Here is a 21,090-nt window from a genome sequence, read left to right as displayed (position 1 = left end):
CTCTTGTTCCCGTGCACGCCCTCTGGTAACACACAACGCCAACACCACTCGTCTTATTCACGGGGCAAGTTTGCTTCCTGGTTCTGATAATAATACTCACATCAATAACAAATAATGATAATACTCATAATCATCATCATTATAATGACAGCAATAATAACAGTAATAACAATGAAAAATGACACAAATGATTATTTTGTGGACTGGGCAAGACGGGTCGTCTTTTCACTGTTAGCCGCGCGAAATTTGGCCAAGCAGAGCAAACCGATAGGCGTAGTTTGTATCAGTTTGACATGGTACAGTATATGACACCAAAATATTTTTCTGTTTAAAACTCTGGAAGACTTTTAAACCTTCTGAGTGAAAAGACTGAAGCGGTGCTTAGTTTTTACTGTACTTTTTTTTTTACCCTTGGCTTGAAGTAGACACTACTGTGGTGACAGCCTTGAGATGGCTTTTGTGGTCAGCGAGGCTCTAAGCACCATAAGTGGATTTGATCTGAGGTCAGATCAGCAAAGGTGACAGATAGATGGCCTTAGTGTTCGGCAAGGCTCTAAGACCATAATAATTTGATTTGATCTGAGGTATGATCAATAAAGGAAGGGTCTTCTCTGGTGTGTGGCCTCCTGGCGAACTAACATCGATAGTTCCCTGTGGACTGCCGGCACTGAGACCGCTGCGGCAGACGAACTCTGGGTGTGGCTGTGTACGGGGGCACTCGGAACGAGCAGTGTGGGAGTAACGTAATGCCACTGGAATGGTGCAGATGATGGGGCAGCACACACACACACACACACACACACACACACACACACACACACACACACACACACACACATAAAATCAGCATGGTGACACCTGGATGGTCTTAGTGGTTGGTGAGGCTCTAAGACCCTAATAATATGATTTGATCACCTTAGTGACGGGTGCAATAGCCGAGTGGTTAAAGCGTTGGACTGTCAATCTGAGGGTCCCGGGTTCGAATCACGGTGACGGCGCCTGGTGGGTAAAGGGTGGAGATTTTTACGATCTCCCAGGTCAACATATGTGCTAGTGCCTGAACCCCCTTCGTGTGTATATGCAAGCAGAAGATCAAATATGCACGTTAAAAATCCTGTAATCCATGTCAGCGTTCGGTGGGTTATGGAAACAAGAACATACCCAGCATGCACACCCCCGAAAACGGAGTATGGCTGCCTACATGGCGGGGTAAAAACGGTCATACACGTAAAAGCCCACTCGTGTGCATATGAGTGAACGCAGAAGAAGAAGATCACCTTAGTAAGATCAGCACTGGTGACAGCCTAACTCCAGTCAGTTTGACATGGTACAGTATATGACACCAAAATATTTTTCTGTTTAAAACTCTGGAAGACTTTTAAACCTTCTGAGTGAAAAGACTGAAGCGGTGCTTAGTTTTTACTGTACTTTTTTTTTACCCTCCCCCCCCCCAACACCTCCACACCCCCACCCCCCCCCCCACCCCATCCCTACCTTTGTGAGAGCCAGGGATGAACCACAGACATCCATTCTCCAGCGTTGTGTCCTCCAGAGCAATCCACAGACCCATCAGGCGAAGGGGCGTGGTGTGCAGGAACGTGGAGTCCTGGTGCGGCACCACTGACGTCCACACAACACACATGTGTGAAGCGGAGAATGCATGTCACATGTGTGAAGCAGAGAACACACGACACATATGTGAAACACATAGCACATATGTGAAGCACAGAACACACGACACATATGTGTACCACAGAACACATGACACATATGTGAGACACATAACACATATGTGAAGCAGGGAACACATGTCACATATGTGAGACAGAGAACACACAACACATATATGAAGCACAGAACACACGACACATATCTGAAGCACAGAACACACAACACATACGTGAAGCACTGAACATATGTGAAGCACTGAACATATGTGAAGCACAGAACACACGATACATATGTGAAACATAACACATGTGAAGCAGAGAACGCATGTCACATATGTGAAGCACAGAACACATGACAAGTATGTGATATGCATGACACATATGTGAAGCACAGAACACATATGTGAAGCACAACGTATATGCAAAGCACAGAATGCATGACACATAGTGGCATATGTGAAACACATGACAAGTGTAAAGCACAGAACGCATAACACATGTGAAGCAGAGAATGCATAACACATGTGTGAAGCACAGAACACATATGTGAAGCACAGAACACACGACACATATGTGAAGCACAGAACACATAAAATACATGTGAAGTGATGCCATTGTGGTAACTCCTCTGCATACATAGGAAGCGAGAGAATCTGAGCGCACTGGTTCGATTCCCACAAGTGCCAGTATTGTTCTCTCCCCCTACACTTGAGTGGTGGTGGTCTGGATGCTAGTCATTCGGATGAGACGATAAACCAAGATCCTGCACACAGCAAACACTTAGCGCATGTGAAAGAACCAAAGGCAACAACACAAAAATCCACTTTGATAGAAAAACCAAATACACACACAAGCAAAAAACTGAGACCAGGGGTGGCGCTCTCACTGTAGCAACAGACTCTTCCTGGCGAGAGCAGCCCAAATTTCACACACAGAAATCTGTTGTGACAAAAGAATAGTACAGCACAACACAACACAACACAATACAATACAGTACAATACAATAAGACCACTGGTCAAGATCAACAAAGCAGCTTCTTGTCACCATACAATACAATACAATACAATACAATACAATACAAGACCACTGGTCAAGAACAACAAAGCAGCTTCTTGTCACCATGCAATACAATACAATACAATACAATAAGACAACTGGTCAAGATCAACAAAGCAGCTTCTTGTCACAATACAATACAAGACAACACAATACAACACAAAACAATAACACCACTGGTCAAGATCAACAAAGCAGCTTACTGTCACCATACAATACAATACAATACAATACAATATGACCACTGGTCAACATCAACAAAGCAGCTTACTGTCACAATACAATACAATACAATACAATAAGACCACTGGTCATGATCAACAAAGCAGCTTACTGTCACCATACAATACAATACAATATGACCACTGGTCAAGATCAACAAAGCAGCTTACTGTCACCATACAATACAATACAATATGACCACTGGTCAAGATCAACAAAGCAGCTTCTTGTCACCATACAATACAATACAAAACAATACAATATGACCACTGGTCAAGATCAACAAAGCAGCTTCTTGTCACCATACAATACAATACAATATGACCACTGGTCAAGATCAACAAAGCTTACTGTCACCATACAATACAATACAATACAATACAATATGACCACTGGTCAAGATCAACAAAGCAGCTTACTGTCACCATACAATACAATACAATACAATACAATAAGACCACTGGTCAAAATCAACAAAACAGCTTCTTGTCACCATACAATACAATACAAAATGACCACTGGTCAAGATCAACAAAGCAGCATCATGTCACCATACAATACAATACAATATGACCACTGGTCAAGATCAACAAAGCAGGATCATGTCACCATACAAAACAATACAATATGACCACTGGTCAAGATCAGCAAAGCAGGATCATGTCACCATACAATACAATACAATATGACCACTGGTCAAGATCAACAAAGCAGGATCATGTCACCATACAATACAATACAATATGACCACTGGTCAACATCAACAAAGCAGCTTACTGTCACAATACAATACAATACAATAAGACCACTGGTCAAAATCAACAAAACAGCTTCTTGTCACCATACAATACAATACAATACAATATGACCACTGGTCAAGATCAACAAAGCAGCTTACTGTCACCATACAATACAATACAATACAATACAATATGACCACTGGTCAAGATCAACAAAGCAGCATCATGTCACCATACAATACAATACAATACAATATGACCACTGGTCAAGATCAACAAAGCAGCTTCTTGTCACCATACAATACAATACAATACAAAATGACCACTGGTCAAGATCAACAAAGCAGCTTCTTGTCACCATACAATACAATACAAAATGACCACTGGTCAAGATCAACAAAGCAGCTTCTTGTCACAATACAATACAATACAATATGACCACTGGTCAACATCAACAAAGCAGCATCATGTCACCATACAATACAATACAATATGACCACTGGTCAAGATCAACAAAGCAGCATCATGTCACCATACAATACAATACAATACAATATGACCACTGGTCAAGATCAACAAAGCAGGATCATGTCACCATACAATACAATACAAAATGACCACTGGTCAAGATCAACAAAGCAGGATCATGTCACCATACAATACAATACAAAATGACCACTGGTCAAGATCAACAAAGCAGCATCATGTCACCATACAATACAATACAATATGACCACTGGTCAAGATCAACAAAGCAGCATCATGTCACCACATGCAAGCATGTGAACCAAGGTGCTACATGAATATAAACTGCTGGCGTACTGATGAAGGCCTAATGAAATACAAATTTACCTATGATGTTTCAACCTGACATCATGATGAGGACACGTGGCGTGGCTGACATTCTGTTGTCGCCAGTGTGTACTGACGTCTGTGTGTGTGTGTGTTTCTGTGTGTGTGTGTGTGTGTGTGTGTGTGTGTGTGTGTGTGTGTGTGTGTGTGTGTGTGTGTGTGTGTGTGTGTGTGTGTGTGTGTGTGTTTGGTGTGTATGTATATGTGTGTGTGTGTGTGTGTGTGTGTGTGTGTGTGTGTGTGTGTGTGCGTGCGCGCGCATGCCTGTGTGTGTGTGTGTGTGTGTGTGTGTGTGTGTGTGTGTGCGTATGTGAGTGAGAGAGAGAGAGGGAGAGAGAGAGAGAGAGAGAGAGAGAGAGAGGGAGAGAGAGAGAGGGAGAGAGTGACAGAGAGAGAGGAAGGAATGGTTCCGAGGTGACAAGGTGTGTGTGAATGTGAGAGAATGATTTTGTGAGTCTTTGGGACTGAATGTTCCCTTTTCTCACAGTGCAGTCTGGATGAAATGTGCTTTTCTTACCAAGCCACAATTAATTCTATCAATTAAGTTTAAGGTGATGCAGCTTTTCTGACCAAGTAATGATTAATTCTATCAAGTTTAAGGCAATGCATCTTTTCATGACTGGTCACATGTACTTTCTTCACGGACTAAAAGCAACACGGAAATGCGGCAGTGAATGACATTCACTGAGACAGCACTGCTGCATTAATTTCGTTCTTGACAGTGAGAAAGGTGTTGGGTTTTCCATGCATGACACATTATAAATATTATGTGAGCATCACACACTTGGTGATAATATAGTACACAGTGCAATGACATGACACATAGGGTGATAACATGATAACAACAAAATACACAGTGTGATAACATCATACACAGTGTGATAGCATTACACATAGGGTGACAGGGTACATAAGGTGATAACATGACACATTGGGTGATAACACAACACACAGTGCAATAAAATTACACACAGGGAGATGACATTACAAACAGTGTGATAACATTATACAGAGTGCGATAACATTACACACAGGGCAATAACAAGATACAAAGGATGATAACATTACACACAGAGCGATAACATTACACACAGAGCGATAATATTATACAAAGGGTGTAAACATTACACACAGTGCGATAACATTATAAACAGTGTGATAACATTATACACAGTGTGATGGCATTACACACAAGGCAATGACATTACACACAGGGTGATAACATTACACACAGCGTGATAACAAGATACACAGTGCAATAACATTACACACAGGGCGATAATATTACACACAAAGCGATGACATTATACACACAGGGTGATGACATTATACACAGTGCAATAACATCACACACAGTGTGATAACATTACACAGGGTGACAACATTATACACAGGGCAATAAATTACACACAGGGCGATAACATTATACACAGTGTGATGGCATTATACACAGTGGGATAGCATTATACAGAGAGCAATAACATTATACAGTGTGCAATAACATTACAGAGTGTGATAGCATTATACACAGGGTGATAAAAAGATACACAGGGTGATAACATTACACACAGGTGGATGAGATTATACAAAGGGTGATAGCATTACACACAGGGTGATAACATTATTTATACACAGTGCAATAACATTACACACGGCAATAACATTATACACAGGTTGATAACATTACATACAAGGTGATAACATTACACACAGTGCAATAACATTATACACAGTGCAGTAACATTACACAGGGCGATAACGTTACACACAGGGTGATGACATTACACACAGGGCAATAACATCATACACAGTGTGACAACATTGCACACAGGCGATAACATTACAAACAGGGTGATAACATTATACCAGGGCAATAACATTACAAACAGGGTGATAACATTATACACAGCGTGATAACATTATACACAGGGCAATTACATTACACACAGTGCGATAACATTACAAACAGTGCAATGACATTATACACACAGTAATAACATTACACAAAGGGTGATAACATTACCCACAGTGCAATAACATTATACAATGGTCTATAACATTATACACAGGGTGATGACATTACACACAGGGCGATAACATTATACACAGTGTGATAACATTACACACAGTGCGATAACATTATACACAGTGCAATGACATCATCAACAGGGCGATAACATTATACACATGGCGATAACATTATACACAGGGTGATAACATTATACACAGGGCGTTATAACACATTATAAACAGGGTGATAACATTATACACAGGGTGATAACATTACACAGAGCAATAACATTATACACAGAGTGATGACATTAAACACAGGGCGATAACATTATACACAGGGTGATAACATTATACATAGAGTGATGATGTTGCACACAGGGCGATAACATTACACACAGTGTGATAACATTATACACAGGGTGATAACATTATACACAGGGTGATAACATTACACACAGGGTGATAACATTATGCACAGTGTGATAACATTATACACAGAGTGATAACATTATACACAGGGTGATAAACTTACACAAGGGTGATAACATTACACACAGGGCGATAACATTATACACAGGGTGATAACATTACAGAAGGGTGATAACATACACAGGGTGATGACATTACACACAGGGTGATAACATTATACACAGGGTGATAACATTACACACAGGGCGATAACATTATACACAGGGTGATAACATTACAGAAGGGTGATAACATACACAGTGTGATGACATTATACACAGTGCAATAACAAAGATACACAGGGTGATAACATTACACACAATATGAGGACATTATACACAGTGCAATAAACATTATACACAGGGCGATGATATTATACACAGTGTGATAACATTATCCACAGTGTGATAACATTAACATTATCCACATTGTGATAACATTATCCACAGTGTGATAACATTATCCACAGTGTGATAACATTAACATTATCCACATTGTGATAACATTATCCACAGTACAATAAAATTATACACAGGGCAATAACATTATACAAAGGGCAATGACATTACACATACTGCGATAACATTACACGCAAGGCAATGACATTATACACAGTGCGATAATATTACAAACAGCGCAATAACAATACACACAGGGCGAAAACATTATGCACAGGGTGATGACATTATACACAAGGCGATATCAAAGATACATAGGCATATAACATTATATACAGAAAAAAATTGGATGATAAGCACACACCTTTTCCTCCAATGTGTGGGGGCTGAAAAAGAAAAGAGACGGAAAACAATGAGGGGGGTGAGGAAGGGTTAACTTTGCAAGTGTGTGTGTGTGTGGGGGGGGGGGGGGGGGGGGCGGGGTGTGTGTGTGTGTGCGTGCGTGTGTGTGTGTGTGTGTGTGTGTGTGTGTGTGTGTGTGTGTGTGTGTGTGTGTGTGTGTGCCTCTGAGAGTGTGTGTGTGTGTGTGTGTGTGTGTGTGTGTGTGTGTGTGTGTGCGCGCGCGCCTGCATGCGCAAGCACACACACACGCGCACACACAGTTTGTTTGTTTGTTCGTTTTTATTTTTTAAAACCCGTCTAAATCTGATCATGAGGGGGGAGGGGGGTGGGGGACATTTTTGAACGTTCATCATGAAATTCGAACAAAAAAACGTCAGCTGGCAATAACGGAAACGGAAGTTTCGGTAAACCCTTGATGAAAAGCACACGTTTGTGTGTTTACCCGGGGTCCCAAACCTTTTAACGGACCACAGCACTGAACATCTTCAGCCACCGAACGACCACTGCCGGACATCTGTCCAGAACTACTTGACCTTAAGGGCTTATTGCAGATAGGTCGTTAACTCACTCAGTACGGCCAGTCCTCTCTTCTCCTCTACACAGACCCCTCGGATGTCCAGTGGGTGTCTGAATGACCCAACCTTTAGCTTCCGTCGTCAGAACTGTGGTATTATTGTCAACATTCACCTCTTCAGTATAAGAGCGTTCCGCTTGCAATATTTTGATGATGGTAATTGGGATGAAACGCTGTTAACGTCGTCTCTGTCGCCGTTCGTATGGAGAGAGTTAAACTCAACTCTACTACTGTTTACCCGCCATTTGCAAAAATGGAATTGTGAAGAGAGGGTATGTGAAGTTTTGTTGTCACGGGGTTTGTTTTTATCCCAAGTAACACTTTTGTAGCAAGTGACACATGAAACATATTACATTTAGATTTTACTTAAAACAGAACAATAATCTGGCCCACAAACGCAGAAGAAGAAGAAGAAGAAATATTCAGGTGACCGAAACATCAGCAACAGGCCAGTTGATGTCGTCATGCAACTGACAGCCCCTGCACAACACTGGCCACACACTGAATGTGGACGCAACTGACAGAGCCCCTGCACAACACTGGCCACACAGTGAATGTGGACGCAACTGACAGCCCCTGCACAACACTGGCCACAGTGTATGTGGACGCAACTGACAGCCCCTGCACAACACTGGCCACACAGTGAATGTGGACGCAACTGACAGAGCCCCTGCACAACACTGGCCACACAGTGAATGTGGACGCAACTGACAGAGCCCCTGCACAACACTGGCCACAGTGTATGTGGACGCAACTGACAGAGCCCCTGCACAACACTGGCCACACAGTGAATGTGGACGCAACTGACAGAGCCCCTGCACAACACTGGCCACACAGTGAATGTGGACAATTATTACTGCTGTCCGGAGCCTGGTGATTTGCTGACACAAACTGGCACAAACTGTCAGAGCTAACCGGAGAGGCATGCCACCTCTGTTCAGAAACCCTGAAAGAACTCTCTGCACCGGTGAAGTCCTTGCTTTCAGAAAAGGTGGGTAAAGTAAAATCATTATCACATAAATTGTCTGGTGTGCATGGATTCATACATGTTTTACATACAGTGTGAGTGTGTACTTGTCACAGTGATGCATTCTGTATTTCATGTACATACAGACACTTAGGCAGGGGGTGTGGGGGTGAGGGAGGATGAGTCATTGAGTGTGTGCATATCTATATATATATATATATATATATATATATATATATATATATATATATATATATATATATATGTGTGTGTGTGTGTGTGTGTGTGTGTGTGTGTGCATGTGTGTGTGTGTATGATTGCATGCATATGTTTACTTATTTTCTATTATACAATAACATGGAGTTTATTTGTAAAACAAGGTGCTATAGGAATGACAGTAACAGTACTAAAACTGATACTGTTATTGTTTGTAATATTGTAAAAACAACAACAACAAAAACAACTAAGGTGGTATTCTTTGACTACATGTAAAAACTTATCACATTGTGCTTCCATCCTCATAAATATTTAGTATAAACAAGGGAATAAGCAAACAAATAAATAATTCAAACAACAATAAGAATAAAGAGATAGACCTGATGATCATCTGTGTGTGTGTGTGGTTGCAGGTCATGTTGCTGTGCTGAAGTGGCACTGGCAGGACAAAAAGCCAGTTCATGTGCTGACAACAGTCATGCTGCCAACCACCATGGTCAGTGTCACAACACGACACCGCCCTGACAGACAGAAGCCAGCTGCAGTACAGGACTACCTCACCAACATGGCTGGAGTGGACATGAGTGACCAGCTGATGGCCTACATGCCCCTGAATAGGAAGACGATGAAGTGGAGAAGAAACTGTTCTTCCATCTTCTGACTCTCACTCTTATTCAGGGGTCCATCCTCTACAACAAGCATCTGGCAGCCCTTGACCTGAGGAAGATGCCCCTGGAGAAGTACCTCATCAGTGTCTGCGATGCACTCAGCACCAAGTACCATGCTGTAAATGCTGTCGCTGTCCGTGCCCGTTCTGCTGCTGTTCGACACAGATCTGCCCAAGACGCCGGTGCTACTAGTGGTGGTGGTGGTGCTCCTCCCCCCCCCAACCCCCACAGACCCCCCCCTGCTGTTCCAGGACCTTCATTGGCTGCCTCTCTTGCTCCTGCACCCATGCCCACCCAGGCTGACAGACTAAAAACCCACTGGACCACTTCAGTGTGCCTCTACCCCGGACAGCCAGTGGCAAAAAAGGCTACCGCAGGTGGAACGTCTGTGAAGACCGGAACAAGCGCCACAACACAATTTCCCTGATAACAGAACTTGAACATGAGCCCCCAAGGCTGCAGCACCAAGAGCCAGTGCAGTTTTGCCTCCTAGTTTAAGAGTCACAGTCCTTCACAAAAGACTAATCTGTAAGCGATTTCCCACTGCACTGGAGAAATCACTGATGATACAGCTCTTACTTTGCTGTTGGCCTAACTGTGAACTTACATCAATCTGTACAAGCAGGCTGTGTTCAGTCTTACCTTGAAAATGTACATGCTCTGACACACCACTGGGTCCTCCATCCCAACACACCTGGCCACATCCTGCAACACACGGCAGTGTGCATCAACTATCAAGATACTGATAATGAGTGATAATGATGATGATGATAATGATAGTAGTAGTAGTGGTAGTTGTAACATAAATAATAATAATAATAATAATTGTACTGTTTTGTGTTGTGTTGTATTGTATATTATTCTTTAAACTGTATTGTTTTGTGTTGCATTGCATTGCATTGTATCACATCATTCTTTATCACAACAGCTCTCTCGGTATGAAATCCAGGCTGTTCTCAATGGGGAGGGGCGAGGGGAGTGGTTGCTGGGGAGGTGTGGGGGGGGGGAGGGATTGTAGGGAGGTTGGGGGAGGGGGTGTTGCATCTCTTCAGTAAAGTACCATCTTTCTTCTGCCTGCAAGTGTATAAAATTTGTTTTACTACAAAAGTGAATTTTTTTCTACTTATCTGTATGTGCGTGTATAAACACACACCTTGTTTGTTTTGTTTTTTTAATCCAAATAATTAAAGGTCCAGTTACCTTGACCTTATCGCTGAAGGTGACCTTCCTGAAGGCAGGTTGCAGGCAGTGAAGGGCATGACCTACTTTGTTTACTGACCTATTTTTTTCCACTGTCAGCTGGCCTGAAAGAGCACAACCATACAGTTTTAATAAATAAGTAAATAATAATAATGATTATAATAATAATAATAACAACAACAACAATAATAATAATAATAAATAATAATAGTAAATAATAATTATAATATTGATACTGATAATGATGATAATATTACTAATAATAATGATGATGATGAGAAGATGAAGAAGAAGAAGAATAACAGACAGCAAAAGAAGTGGACAGACAACATCACTGAGTGGACGGGGGAGTGCTGGGTGATGATCTCACAATTATGTGTTTACGTTGCGGCAAACAGACTGCCAATCAGTTTCATTGTAATACCTGTATCGGTATGTAGACGGAAGTAAATGGCAAGAGCTCTCTCTCTTCCCGAACTGCAAATGGTGTGCAGGTGGTACGATTGCGTCGCGGTGCAAAATCACTGCAGAGTGAGATGCGAAATCATCTTAACCCTCCATCATGAACAGTCAAAGCTGAGTAACAGGGAGCTTTGCCGAAACGCAGGCCCTACATCCTACGACTGCCAGAAATGGAGAATGGTTGTGATATATCAGCAGTGAGCACCCCTACAACCAAACCAGGTTTCGTGACCAGAGAAAAGTGAATGATAATAATGGTTATACTTGTATGTCACTGTATCCAGCACACTCCTGTATCTGTATCTGTATTTCTTTTTATCACAACAGATTTCTCTGTGTGAAATTCGGGCTGCTCTCCCCAGGGACAGCGCGTCACTATACTACAGCGCAACCCTTTTTTCTTTTCTTTTTTTTTTTGTATTTTTTCCTGCGTGCAGTTTTATTTGTTTTTCCTATCGAAGTGGATTTTTCTACAGAATTTTGCCAGGAACAACCTTTTTGTTGCCGTGGGTTCTTTTACGTGCGCTAAGTGCATGCTGCACACGGGACCTCGGTTTATCGTCTCATCCAAATGACTAGCGTCCAGTCCACCACTCAAGGTCTAGTGGAGGGGGAGAAAATATCGGCGATTGAGCCGTGATTCGAACCAGCGCGCTCAGATTCTCTCTCGCTTCCTAGGCGGACGCGTTACCTCTAGGCCATCACTCCTCTATGTGCTTTACAAAATGCATTAATTCATAATCTGCACCATACCTTGCAGCCATGTTACACACATATAAAGTCTAAAATTTCACCCAGCAAGCTATATATATAAAATATGGAACTGCATGTCATTTCTCTTTCTTTGTTCCCAATCATGATCTATCTTACTGTGTGTGTGTGTGTGAGAGAGAGAGAGAGAGAGAGAGAGAGAGAGAGCGTGTGTTTGTGTGCACGTGTGTTTCTGTGTGTGTGTGTGTGAGCGCGCGCGCGCGCACGTATGTATGCATGTACATGTCCGTGTGCGTGTGTGTGCGCATCCTTGCATGTGTATTTGTTTGTGTGAGTGTGAATGTGTCTGTGAATGAGTTTTTGTTGATGAGTGTAGGGTGTGTGTGTGTGTATGTGTGTGTGTGTGTGTTTACAGTTCTTTGCATTCACACTGAATTACATGGGTTCTTTTTTTACCCCTGGACTTCTCAACCTCAGTGAAATGGAATGCACACGTCATGTGTATAATTTTATCAATGGTGTCATTGATTTTGCTGAACAAAACTAGAAATGCAGTCCAAAGAAGAAGAAGAAGAAGTCAAAATACAGAGCAGTTCTTCTTCTTCTTCTTTGTTCGTGGGCTGCAACTCCCACGTTCACTCGTATATACATAAGTGGGCTTTTACGTGTATGACCGTTTTTACCCCGCCATGTAGGCAGCCATACTCCGCTTTCAGGGGTGTGCATGCTGGGTATGTACTTGTTTCCATAACCCACCGAACGCTGACATGGATTACAGGATCTTTAACGTGCGTATTTGATCTTTTGCTTGCGTATACACACGAAGGGGGTTCAGACACTAGCAGGTCTGCACATATGTTGACCTGGGAGATCGGAAAAATCTCCACCCTTTACCGACCAGGCGCCGTCACCGAGATTCGAACCTGGGACCCTCAGATTGAAAGTCCAACGCTTTAACCATTCGGCTGTTGCGCCCGTCAATACAGAGCAGTGACTGACACTCTGACTTGTGAGGTCTGTGTTCTATCATTTAGGTGGGGTGACACCACTTCACTGATGAGTGTACTTCGTCAGTAGCACTCACGGGGTTAAAACTCCTAGGCCATTATGACTGAACAAAGCTGCACCTTCGATGGCCAGCGCATTCTATGATTTCAGTTCAAAATCAGTACTATATATTACATGTTTCATGGGTGTGTTTTTTTCTTCTCTTCTTTATACATTCTCCCACCCCCAAGATATTTCTGTGTAAGTTTATCATTTATTTTGAATGAGTGAACAGCTGTTTGGTTTAAGGATGCATAGAATGATAGATTTAAATGAACAAGGGGACACACACACACATAAAGATGTATGCACACACGCACACACACCCATACACACGACACACACCCACCACACACACTAAACTTTCTAATAAAGGCACACAACGTTTATGAGACAGTGTCACAATTACTTTCTTATCAGTGAACTTTTTTTTTTCTTTTTTTTTTTTTTAAATCACAATGCATCTGCTATAGTTCCTTGCCTTCTTTACTGCCTCAGTTTGATGCACTTATTCCCCTTGACCCATTTAGATACTGATTGTAGAAAGTACCTTTAGCAAGTTTGTATCTTGCATTGATTGTAGAAAGTACCTTTGGCAAGTTTGTATCTTGCATTGATTGTAGATAGTACCTTTGGCAAGTTTTATCTTGCATTGATTGTAGATAGTACCTTTGGCAAGTTTGTATCTTGCATTGATTGTGCATTGATTGTAGATAGTACCTTTAGCAAGTTTGTATCTTACATTGATTGTAGATAGTACCTTTGGCAAGTTTGTATCTTGCATTGATTGTAGATAGTACCTTTCGTAAGTTTGTATCTTGCATTGATTGTAGAAAGTACCTTTAGCAAGTTTGTATCTTGCATTGATTGTAGATAGTACCTTTAGCAAGTTTGTATCTTGCATTGATTGTAGATAGTACCTTTAGCAAGTTTGTATCTTGCATTGATTGTAGAAAGTACCTTTGGCAAGTTTGTATCTTGCATTGATTGTAGATAGTACCTTTGGCAAGTTTGTATCTTGCATTGATTGTAGATAGTACCTTTGGCAAGTTTGTATCTTGCATTGATTGTGCATTGATTGTAGATAGTACCTTTAGCAAGTTTGTATCTTACATTGATTGTAGATAGTACCTTTGGCAAGTTTGTATCTTGCATTGATTGTAGATAGTACCTTTGGCAAGTTTGTATCTTGCATTGATTGTAGAAAGTACCTTTGGCAAGTTTGTATCTTGCATTGATTGTGCATTGATTGTAGATAGTACCTTTAGCAAGTTTGTATCTTACATTGATTGTAGATAGTACCTTTGGCAAGTTTGTATCTTGCATTGATTGTAGATAGTACCTTTCGTAAGTTTGTATCTTGCATTGATTGTAGAAAGTACCTTTAGCAAGTTTGCATCTTGCATTGATTGTAGATAGTACCTTTAGCAAGTTTGTATCTTGCATTGATTGTAGATAGTACCTTTAGCAAGTTTGTATCTTGCATTGATTGTAGAAAGTACCTTTGGCAAGTTTGTATCTTGCATTGATTGTAGATAGTACCTTTGGCAAGTTTGTATCTTGCATTGATTGTAGATAGTACCTTTAGCAAGTTTGTATCTTGCATTGATTGTAGATAGTACCTTTGGCAAGTTTGTATCTTGCATTGATTGTAGATAGTACCTTTGGCAAGTTTGTATCTTGCATTGATTGTGCATTGATTGTAGATAGTACCTTTAGCAAGTTTGTATCTTACATTGATTGTAGATAGTACCTTTGGCAAGTTTGTATCTTGCATTGATTGTAGATAGTACCTTTGGCAAGTTTGTATCTTGCATTGATTGTGTATTGATTGTAGATAGTACCTTTAGCAAGATACAAATCTTGATAGTTTGTTTTTGCTGCTGTTGTTTTTGGTGTTTGTTTTTGGTTTTGTTTTTTTGTTGTTTTTTAAATTCCTGTACCATATTCATATCACATGAACTGTTAAGAGCCAAAGGCCAAGTGCTATATAAAAGTGAATTCTTATTCCTATTATTACCACATCACACACACACACACACACACACACACACACACACACACACACACACACAAGCAAAAAACAAAAAAATACATACCATCCTTATCAATAGCACCATCCTCAAAGAAGAAGCTGATTTTGTCACCACTGGACATAAAGTACTCATCGTTGAACTGAAATGAGAGACACATGTTCAAAATATTCAAGTCAAATAAGATTCATATGTTCAGATGGAAAATGAAACACAAATATCGAAGAATTGTCATATGATCATGCACTGTGACTTGATCGGATGCCAAACAGATGTCCTCACATATATGTGAAAACATGCTCAGACTGCCCAATCACAGTCCAGTTCAGTTACTCAAGCAGGTGTCACTATGTTCGGACAATTCCATATATAGATATATATATACGCTACACCACACCTGCTACACAGATGCCTGACCAGCAAGTGCATTGGGTTATGCTGCTGGTCAGGCATCTGCTTGGCAGATGTGGTGTAGCATATATGGATTTGACCAAATGCAGTGATGCCTCCTTGAGCTGCTGATACTAACCAGCAGCATAACCCAATGTGCTTAGTCAGGCCTTGAGGGGGATAAAAAAGAAGATAAAAAGAAATATATATATAAAAGAGGAAAAGTCATCAGATTAATGAATAAATGAATTAGAATAAATAAGTAAATAAATGAAAAATTAAACAAAATAAATATATAAATAAGCAAATAGATAAAGAAATAAAATCAAATGTTAAAATCATTAAAAAATAAATAAATAAATAAAATAAAATCATCCTGAGAAGTAACTACACTGTAAATTATATGACAAGACTTTGTCATGATTGAAATAATCATACATTCTTCTCCACTGAAAACAGTATGAAATACAAATCATGCCTCCAAACCATACAAGCTGAGGCATTCATCAAGTACCATTTACTGTCAGTCAAAAGGGACAAAAAAAAATCCACCCAAACCACAAAAACAAAAGACACAGCAACAGAAGCTGATTTGGGGTTTGAATAACGGTGTCATAACCCGTTGCATCTGCAGAACTGCTACCTGATTTTCTGTCCTGAAAACACTGTGATGCTCCTTGGGATCAAGGTTGTCAATGATGTCCGCCATTGCAGATCGTAGACTCTGCACCTCCTCGTCCGTTAAAAAGTTTTCAATGATAGCGTAGCCTTCCTCATCAAACTGTGTGGAAAAAGAAAGAAATTCTTAAGTTTCCACAAAAACTTATTACACTTCTGTGTTACGTATTAGTACCATTAGTATGACACACAAACTTAGAAAAAACATCAGATTCAATCAATCAATCACTTCATTATCTGAAACAGTGTACACAAATTTGTCTTCCAGCTCATCAACACAACTTGCAGAACTATATTCTGATATAACATGTGTCATAGTACGAGCAGCAGAGGCGAAGAAGTTAGTGTTCAGGACTGAGGACTGGGAGAATGCTGGTTTGATTCCCAACAGAAGTGGGGGTTTTGTTTCGGGTTTATTTTATTTTATTTTTTTAATTTATTTTTAATTTTTTGTCTATTCATTTTTTGCTGTTGCTGTCATTTTTGTTTTTGTTTTTTGGCCTATGGCCAACTCCTGCTCAGATTGAGAAGGTGGACAGGTTCAGAAGACTGGAACCATACAGTAAACAGTCACCCACTTCAAGGATGTGTTTTTGGAAGTGCTGCTGAAATTTCCTGAAGCAATACAGCAGGTGTCTGTACAGATCTCTGGGACCTGGCTGCCACTGGTTTCCATACACAGTGCTATGGAAGTCAGTGGAGAACAGTCATGTAGTCCCAATCCTCAACTGACATCCACAGCAGCACTGTCATCATCCTCATTCAATATCAATATATATATAATGAAATAAAACACAAACAAAACAAAGATAATCTATCCATATTTTTAATGTGGCCTTTCAAAACCTGTTCCCATGGTGACCTCAGTTTCAACCCCCTCTCAAACACCCACCTGCTTTCCTTCAATGCTTATGCTAAGTTCCTGTTAGTGTTAGTGTTAGGTATTGTGATCTTTGATATCATGTGTATTTCAAGTGCTGTGTTGTAACATATTTTTGTTGTGTGTGTGTGTGTGTGTGCGCACTTGCGCTCACACAAATTATTGTTACTGTTAGTGTTTGGTTTCATGTTTGTGCAAGGTTATCTTTAGAAGGTAGTTGTCATTTTAGTGTTTAATTGCATGTTTTACACAGTACAGCATAATTCAACATGGTTTACATGGAAAGGCCATAAACAAATAAAGTTGTAATTTTCATTATCAAATCGACAGTGTGAACAATTTCATGGGGTGTTGATGAGATGAACATAAGGACAAGGAGGCAGGTCTGATTCTTAACTCGGGGGAGATGCTGGCTTTCTGACAAGCGGACTCCACAACCAAGTAATGATTATTGTCATGAGTAGGTTTTAGCTTGAGGAGTCCTGTGTATATTATTGTCTCAGAACAGGCACTAGTTACTGAACACCATCAGTTATTCAGCACTGGTTGTACAGGGTCTTCTGTGGTGTGTGGCCTCTGGAAGAGAATTCTGATGGCTTCATGAGTAGAAATTTTAGCTGGAGCAGTCCTGTGTATTGTATTGGCTCAGAACAGGCACTAGTTACTGAACACCATCAGTTATTCAGCATTGGTTGTACAGGGTCTCCAGTGGTGTGTGGCCTCTGGAAGACCTAATCCTGATGGCTTCCTGTGGACTGCTGGTACAGGGGTCACAGCGGAGGAGCCTGGGCATGGCTGAGTAAGGGGCACTCAGGATGAGTGACACAGGGCACAGAGTGAGACAGTGCTCATCAAAAACAATACACTTTATACAGTGTCCTACTCCGAGCACAGTGAGGTTTCCAAGATCCTCCTCTCCCTTCACTTATTGTTAACAACTCTAAGAGTCATTGGGGCACCACACACACACAACACACACACACACACACACACACACAACACTCACAAACCATTCAACAGAGTACTCCAGATCTGTTGTTGTGTCAAAGTTTGGGACTCTTCTATTGTTCTAATTGGATTTCCCATTAATCTGCTATGTTGTAAGCCCATCAATAGGAGGAGTTTGTATTATACTCCATGTTTGGTGTTACATATACTTACCATGTCAAACTGATGCAAACTAGGCCTATTGGTTTGCTCTGCTTGGCCAAATTTCGCGCTGCTAACAGTGAAAAGACGGGCCCGCCCGCTCTCAGCCAATCAAACGCATCTAAAAGCTATAAGAGCTGACTTGCTATACATTTCCCTCCCTCAACAGTTCCTTGGACTTGAAGTATTGTTTTGGCAAGATCTTGCTACATTGCTATACCATGTTGTTATTTTTAATTGATGTCAGCAGATCTTCATACATGGTCCAGTGTACTGCTTGGTGGTTTGGTACATTTGTTCTTTGGTAATAAACTAATATTGTGATCAGTGTGTCTGATTATTACACTTCAGTATCATGCAATAACATCACATTTCCATGACCTGGATTTGTCTTTCAAAATCCAGTGTGAGGGTCCATTATCATATACATGAAGATATAGTGTGTGTGTGTGTGTGTGTGTGTGTGTGTGTGTGTGTGTGTGTGTGTGTGTGTGTTACTATTCAACTGTTGTCATGTTTGTAATGTACACACACCTAGTTCATCTGAATACCAGCTTAAATGTTTTATATAATAAAACACAAACATATTCATCATTAACTCATGTATTGTGCATGCACACACAACTTTTAGATGCACTCCCAAATAAACACACACACACACACACACACACACACACACACACACACAGAGGCCATTTTATTCCCGGGTATGTTCTAGGCCCATTAAGCCGAATCGAATAGCTCTGTACAAACTTTTAGTTTGCATGAATATCTAGTGTCGGACCTGAACATTCTTGTTTGTTTTGTTTTTCTACATAAGCCCCCACACCCCTCCCCTAAAAAAAAACTCTTAAAGCCATTACCGCGGGCGTATGTATATATATATATATATATATATATATATATATGAAACATTAAACCAGCATATTTTTCTTGCCGCTTTCTCACACACACACACACACACACACACACACAAACAGAAGACGCTTAGCATCCTGATTTCCCCTGGAGCTGTATTCAGGATTCTTAAGTGGGACGGAATGAACGGTAAGGTTGCACTTTAACAAGCAGACGCAGTGCGTCCAGAAACCAAATCAGGTCAGAGCATAAACAGACTCAACATGTGATTCTTCTTCATTCTTAAAATTGACAAATTCTCACCTGTTCCTTGACTTTCGACAGATCCATACTGAAATTAAACACACAACACTGAACGGTGTATGCACACAATTTTTTATCGAGTTTTACTGATTCGTAAACCTGTGTCGATAACAGTTCAGAAGTGAATTTCTCAATGGAAATAATAATAAATAAAGCTGACTTCGTGTGATACTTGATCGAGAGAACGCGTCTGTGGTGGCAAGGGTCGAGCAGGGGAGGTGACTCTGCTGATATTCTATAACCTTCGACCTTGCACGAAGATCCTTCCGAGCTGTTTTTCTTCTGTCATTGAGAGTCGCGCGTACGGCCGACTGCAAATATACATAGTTATGAGTGTGGCTTGGGTGGGTGTGCTGATCGTCCCGCGTGTCGATACCCCCAACCCCCCTCCCTGCCCATCATGCGGAAACTTCTCCAGCCCGAACTTCCCGCCCCCCCCCCCCCTCTCCTCCTCGCCCGAGAGATTCAGATATTCCCCAAACTGTCTGTCTGTGTCTGCGTGTGTGAGTGGGTCTGTATGTCTGCGTGCGTTTATGGGTGGAAATGGGTGAGTGTTACCTGCGTAGGAAACGAACCAACAATAAACACTGAAACAATGAAAAAACAAAAATGAAGTGGCCGGAATGACATCAGTGTAGATGCCAGTGATCATGGACAACCAGTTTTCCTCTTCCTGCTGCTTCTGCTGCTATTGTGGATGTTAATTGTTGTTTTTGGTGGCGGTGGTGTTGGTGGTATTGTTGCTGTGTTCCACCCCCGAAAATGGGACGGTATGGCTGCCTACATGGCGGGATAAAAACCGTCATGTACTGTACGTAAAAACCCACTCTTGTACATGTATACGAGTGAACGTGGGAGTTGCAGCCCACGAACGACTGAAGAAGAAGTTGGTGTGGTTGTTAGCGATGATGATGATGGTGATGATGATGATGATGGTGATGATGATGATGATGGTGGTGATGGTGGTGATCAGTGATGATGATGGTGATAATGATGGTGGTGATGGTGATGATGGTGGTGATGGTGGTGATGGTGATGATGGTGATGATGATCATGATGATCATGATGGTGATGGTGATTTTGGTGGTGGTGATGATGATGGTGATGGTGATGATGATGACAAAAAAGGATT

General features: G+C 41.1%; 1 protein-coding gene across 1 annotated transcript in view; it reads right to left on the bottom strand.

The window, feature by feature from the left end:
• Window positions 1-20,167, bottom strand: part of LOC143289595 (phytanoyl-CoA dioxygenase domain-containing protein 1 homolog) — a 24,011-nt gene extending 3,844 nt beyond the window's left edge. Inside the window, exons 1-8 of the mRNA XM_076598630.1 lie at window positions 19,959-20,167; window positions 16,734-16,871; window positions 15,767-15,842; window positions 11,448-11,551; window positions 10,890-10,952; window positions 7,785-7,806; window positions 1,495-1,620; window positions 1-22 (exon numbers count right to left, since the gene is read on the bottom strand). The exon at window positions 1-22 is cut by the window's left edge and continues 107 nt beyond it. Of these exons, the coding sequence (XP_076454745.1) occupies window positions 1-22; window positions 1,495-1,620; window positions 7,785-7,806; window positions 10,890-10,952; window positions 11,448-11,551; window positions 15,767-15,842; window positions 16,734-16,871; window positions 19,959-19,985 (578 nt within the window). The 5' untranslated portion in view covers window positions 19,986-20,167. The remainder of the gene's footprint in view (window positions 23-1,494; window positions 1,621-7,784; window positions 7,807-10,889; window positions 10,953-11,447; window positions 11,552-15,766; window positions 15,843-16,733; window positions 16,872-19,958) is intronic.
• Window positions 20,168-21,090: the final 923 nt, after the last annotated feature.

The sequence above is a fragment of the Babylonia areolata genome, chromosome 14 (assembly GCF_041734735.1).
Source record: "Babylonia areolata isolate BAREFJ2019XMU chromosome 14, ASM4173473v1, whole genome shotgun sequence".
Taxonomy (NCBI): Eukaryota; Metazoa; Mollusca; class Gastropoda; order Neogastropoda; family Buccinidae; genus Babylonia; species Babylonia areolata.
This window is presented reverse-complemented; position numbering and strand designations above follow the sequence as displayed.